General features: G+C 42.3%; 1 protein-coding gene and 1 non-coding gene across 2 annotated transcripts in view; both read left to right on the forward strand.

Moving 5' to 3' along the window:
• The first annotated feature begins 1,757 nt into the window (after positions 1-1,757).
• Positions 1,758-1,893, forward strand: LOC122152277. Its single transcript, XR_006164494.1, has one exon. It is a non-coding gene; the product is annotated as a small nucleolar RNA SNORA42/SNORA80 family (small nucleolar RNA).
• Positions 1,894-3,090: 1,197 nt separating this feature from the next.
• Positions 3,091-4,539, forward strand: part of ODC1 (ornithine decarboxylase 1) — a 5,581-nt gene continuing 4,132 nt past the window's right edge. The window contains exons 1-3 of the mRNA XM_007935096.2: positions 3,091-3,192; positions 3,499-3,672; positions 3,973-4,522. Of these exons, the coding sequence (XP_007933287.1) occupies positions 3,091-3,192; positions 3,499-3,672; positions 3,973-4,522 (826 nt within the window). The remainder of the gene's footprint in view (positions 3,193-3,498; positions 3,673-3,972; positions 4,523-4,539) is intronic.

The following is a 4,539-nucleotide window of genomic DNA, read 5'->3' on the forward strand; positions in this document are numbered from 1 at the left end:
GCATATGCCGCTGGGTTGGCCGCGGCGGAGCCTCCGCCCCCTCCCTTGGAGGACTCCCGGACGGAACCGATTGCGGCTGGTTTGAGCTGGTGCGTCTCCATGACGACACACCCGGCGCTATAAGTAGTGGTGCTCCGGCGGTGTCGGGCTTTGTCAGTCCCCTCCAGCCTCCGCCGCCGGCCGCCCCTCTGCCAGCAGCTCCAGCGCCACCTTGGGCCAGCGGTCCTCCGGCAGGAGGGAGCGAGGCGGGCGGGCGGCTGACTGGGCGCGGCGGAGGCGGCGGGGACAGCGCCGGAGTAGCCGAGCCACTCTTCAGCGCTCCCACTGCGGCATCTCCGTGGGGCCGGCCCGCGGCGCCCATGCGCGCTAAGGTGAGAGAGGCCAGGGTCTGGGGCAGTAGGAGGGAAGGAGAAGGCCACGTGTCCCTACGCGGCCCGCAGGCCTGCATCGGGTCTGTTGGGGCCCGGACCCGGGGGGACGCGCTAAGTCTGCGTTGTGCTGCCGAGACTTGGTACCTGCAGCTGCGAGAACAAGGACTCCGGTCCCGTACGATCACACGTGGTCGCAGAACCGGCCCGTGGGAGTTTGCTGCGGGCCAGAACCCGGTGACCTTGGTAAGCCTCTCCCACCCCCAGACCCCCAACTTATGTTCTCTCTTGTGAAATGGGGATGCTGATCTTTTGCCCTGTGGCTCTATGCCGGACGACAGTCACTTCCCAGCGACGCATTCCGGGTCCTGTCCTTCATTTCTCAGGCCTTAAAGACATTCAGGGGTGGAGGGAGCCTTGCGGAGAGCTAGTCCTTTATGTGTTTTACAACTGTTCCCAGACGACGTCAGTTCTACTGGAGGCTGTTGATGCCCCATACAGTTCTTTCAGCCACTTGTCTTTTTTAAATTGAAAGCCCTTAGAGCGCGCTGTGTAGCAGGTGCAGAACATGTATGATGAATCGAGCCCTTCAAGATCTTCTGACTACCGGACAGCGACTACCATCCCTGATGTTCATTTTTATAATCCTAGTTGCCCTGGGCTTTTATAAAACTTTAGTTCTTGTTTTTGCTATGTAAGCAGAAAAATGATCCTAATGCTGAAACCCGTGCTTTAATAACTCACCTAGTCGTGACCTAGTATTGTTTAAAAGGATCTTTGAATCATGTGTGATTTAACAATCATGTGTGATTTAAGAAGAACCTAGAATATTAGAATAGTATTTAGGCGAACAAACCTGCACATGGGAGCCATCCCCAAGATTTCCAGAAAGGACCCATTGTGTTCTAGGATTTTAAATAATTGGTGCTTTGGGAGCAGAATCTCAAAAAGTGTCAGGGGAGAACAAAGAATATGCTGACTTATTTTATTTAGACCTACTGTGAGATGTTGTTTAATTGGCTTGTGAAAGTTTGTTTGAATTAGTATCTCTTTCAACATCACTATACAAAAGATATTCTTACATGAAATTTTTATCACAAGTTTTTGCTCAGATATGCAGTAAAACAAAATACTTAATGGTATGTTACAGAGAAATAAACACTTTCTGAGTTTATGCCTGAACATTAATTTAAAGATATTTAACAAGATACTAAATAACCCAGTCTGTCACCACTTGAGACTATTAGCCAGTTGTAAATGTTATATAGATGAAAATAAGGGTTTACTGGCATTAATCTCTCACTTTCCCTAGAGGTGCTTTAGGCAGCTTATGAGATTGACAATGCCAAAAAGTCACATTAGATTTGGTCTTGAAACAAGTTCTGCCGTGCATGGGTTTGGATTTATGGCAGGCCGATCCCTGTGGGCCTTTCATAGTGTCCCATGCTAGAGCAAACTGTAGCCCCGAACCATTGCCTGGCCTTCTTGCTCATAAGCTGTAGGCACTGAAGGGGGTTGCACAGTAGAAAATATGAAACCCTAACTGGCAGAATTTAAATAGGATAAAATCAGTAACTTAAAAATAACTGTTACACGCCAATGTCATATTTCTTGAAGGCCAGGGACACTGGCTTTTACTGTTACTAACATCATATTTTTGCAATTCACGTAGTTAGCCAAAAATTACTCCCATATGATTATCATTCATCTCTAAGCAAATATTAGACTGCCTGTAAGGACAATATAAATTCTCAGAATTGTTAATTGGGTAAAACAAAACCAATGCAAGGATGTGGATTTCTGACGATATACTGCATCTGTAATATAGTATGTTGATTCGAAGACTGCAATTAAAAAAAGAATAATGCCCAGCTAAAAATAGTATGAAAACTAGCTCATAAAAATTCTCAGGAAACTGGAGTTTCTCAATAAGTCCAGTGTGTTAGACATTTCTCTGCTTATTAGTCACTAAGAATTATTTTGTATAATTAGTGAAAGTAGGGAACAGCAAGATGTTTATATGGTTACTTTTTTTTATTATAGTTATAATGCTGTTTTAAGGTTCTAAGAGCTGAAACTACTTTGACAAAGCAAGCTGACCATTATAAAACTTTTTTTTCCCCGTGTCGATGCACTAAGTGCAGATAAGCTTTTGAAACTTTTTTGAAACATTTTTTGGCATGAATATTTGAAATATTTGTTTTAAGATATACAGTACAATCTATGGAATTTTAATGTGCTGTTATGAAAAATTCTAAAATTTTGAATTCATGATATCATCATATGCTGCAGAGTTGTATGGAATTATGTGAATTACAACTAGGAGTAATTGGGATTCCCAAGATGGTAATTGACTGACTGACCTTGGGTGCCCTGTTTACTATATGTACATGTAGTCAATGCCTGGTCCTGATATTCCTGAATATTTGATGTATTCCTAAGGTAGACAGCAAATTCTTTGTTTCTGTTTTATCAGAAGGTTTCCATTGGTGCACCAAGGGTACAAGCCTATTATTCAGTGGGATTTGGAATGCCTAGAGAATTGCCTTTGTGAAGAGCTGGAAGTCATTTCTTTACATTCTGTCTCTTAGTTTTCCATGTAAGTATTTCCATTTATACTTTTGTTGCAGGTGGATGTTTTTAAAAATTGTGTTGCTAAGGCTTTTGACTGAATTTCTCCACCATATTTATAGTTGGTGTTTCAGAGGAACATCCAGAAACCATGAATAACTTTAGTAATGAAGAGTTTGATTGCCACTTCCTTGATGAAGGTTTTACTGCCAAGGACATTCTGGACCAAAAAATTAATGAAGTTTCTTCTTCAGTAAGTATATGAGGTCCATGTTGACAGTGCAGTTGTGTGAACATCGGGCAGATGAATGGGAAGCTTCAGTGAAGTCTGGAGAAGAAGTGAAATGGAACTTCGATGTCTTATTTGGGAATTTAGAATTTAATTGGCTGTGGATTGCCTAGTGAAAGTAGTGATACTCATATCAATGACTGCACTAAGAGTAGTATTCATTGAGAATGATGGGGAATCAGAAAGGGAGGCTGCATTTTAGTTTAGCATATTAAAGGGTAGTGTTTACTTGTAAGGTTATTAATGAGTCAACTTTAACTATTATTTCAGGATGATAAAGATGCCTTCTATGTTGCGGACCTTGGAGACATCCTAAAGAAACATCTGAGATGGTTAAAAGCTCTTCCTCGTGTCACACCCTTTTATGCAGTCAAATGTAACGATAGCAGAGCTATAGTGAAGACCCTAGCTGCCATAGGGACAGGATTTGACTGTGCTAGCAAGGTAAGCAATTAGGGACAGGATTTCACTGCTGGCAAGGTAAGCAAATGCAGCAGGATTAGGAAGTGAAATATATCAAATGTCCCTGTTCCCCCAAAGCAAATAAAAATTCCATTTCTTGGGCAATAGACGCTAATGGGGAAAATGAACTTCTCATGTTTTTCTGTTTTTTTTTTTAATACATTGTATTGAAATATAATTTACGTACAGTGGAATAAAACTAAAGTGGCATCATGATTTTTCTGTTTGTTGATTCTGTTTATTAGCTATGTTGAAAAGTATAACACCACACTTCTTTTTCAGACTGAAATACAATTGGTACAGAGTCTTGGTGTGCCTCCAGAGAGGATAATCTATGCAAATCCTTGTAAACAAGTATCTCAAATTAAGTATGCTGCCAATAATGGAGTTCAGATGATGACTTTTGATAGTGAAGTCGAGTTGATGAAAGTTGCCAGGGCACATCCAAAGGCAAAATTGGTTTTGCGGATTGCCACTGATGATTCCAAAGCAGTCTGTCACCTTAGTGTTAAATTTTGTGCCATGCTCAAAACCAGTAGGCTTCTTTTGGAACGTGCTAAAGAGCTAAATATTGATGTCATTGGTGTCAGTTTCCATGTGGGAAGTGGCTGTACTGACCCCGAGACCTTTGTGCAAGCAATCTCTGATGCCCGCTGTGTCTTTGACATGGGAACTGAGGTTGGTTTCAGCATGTATCTGCTTGATATTGGTGGTGGCTTTCCTGGATCTGAGGATGTGAAGCTAAAATTTGAAGAGATCACGAATGTCATCAATCCAGCATTGGACAAGTATTTTCCCTCAGACTCTGGTGTGAAAATCATAGCTGAGCCAGGCAGATACTATGTTGCA

Source organism: Orycteropus afer, unplaced genomic scaffold, assembly GCF_000298275.1.
Source record: "Orycteropus afer afer isolate SDZICR_OR568_19922 unplaced genomic scaffold, OryAfe1.0 scaffold00025, whole genome shotgun sequence".
NCBI lineage: Eukaryota > Metazoa > Chordata > Mammalia > Tubulidentata > Orycteropodidae > Orycteropus > Orycteropus afer.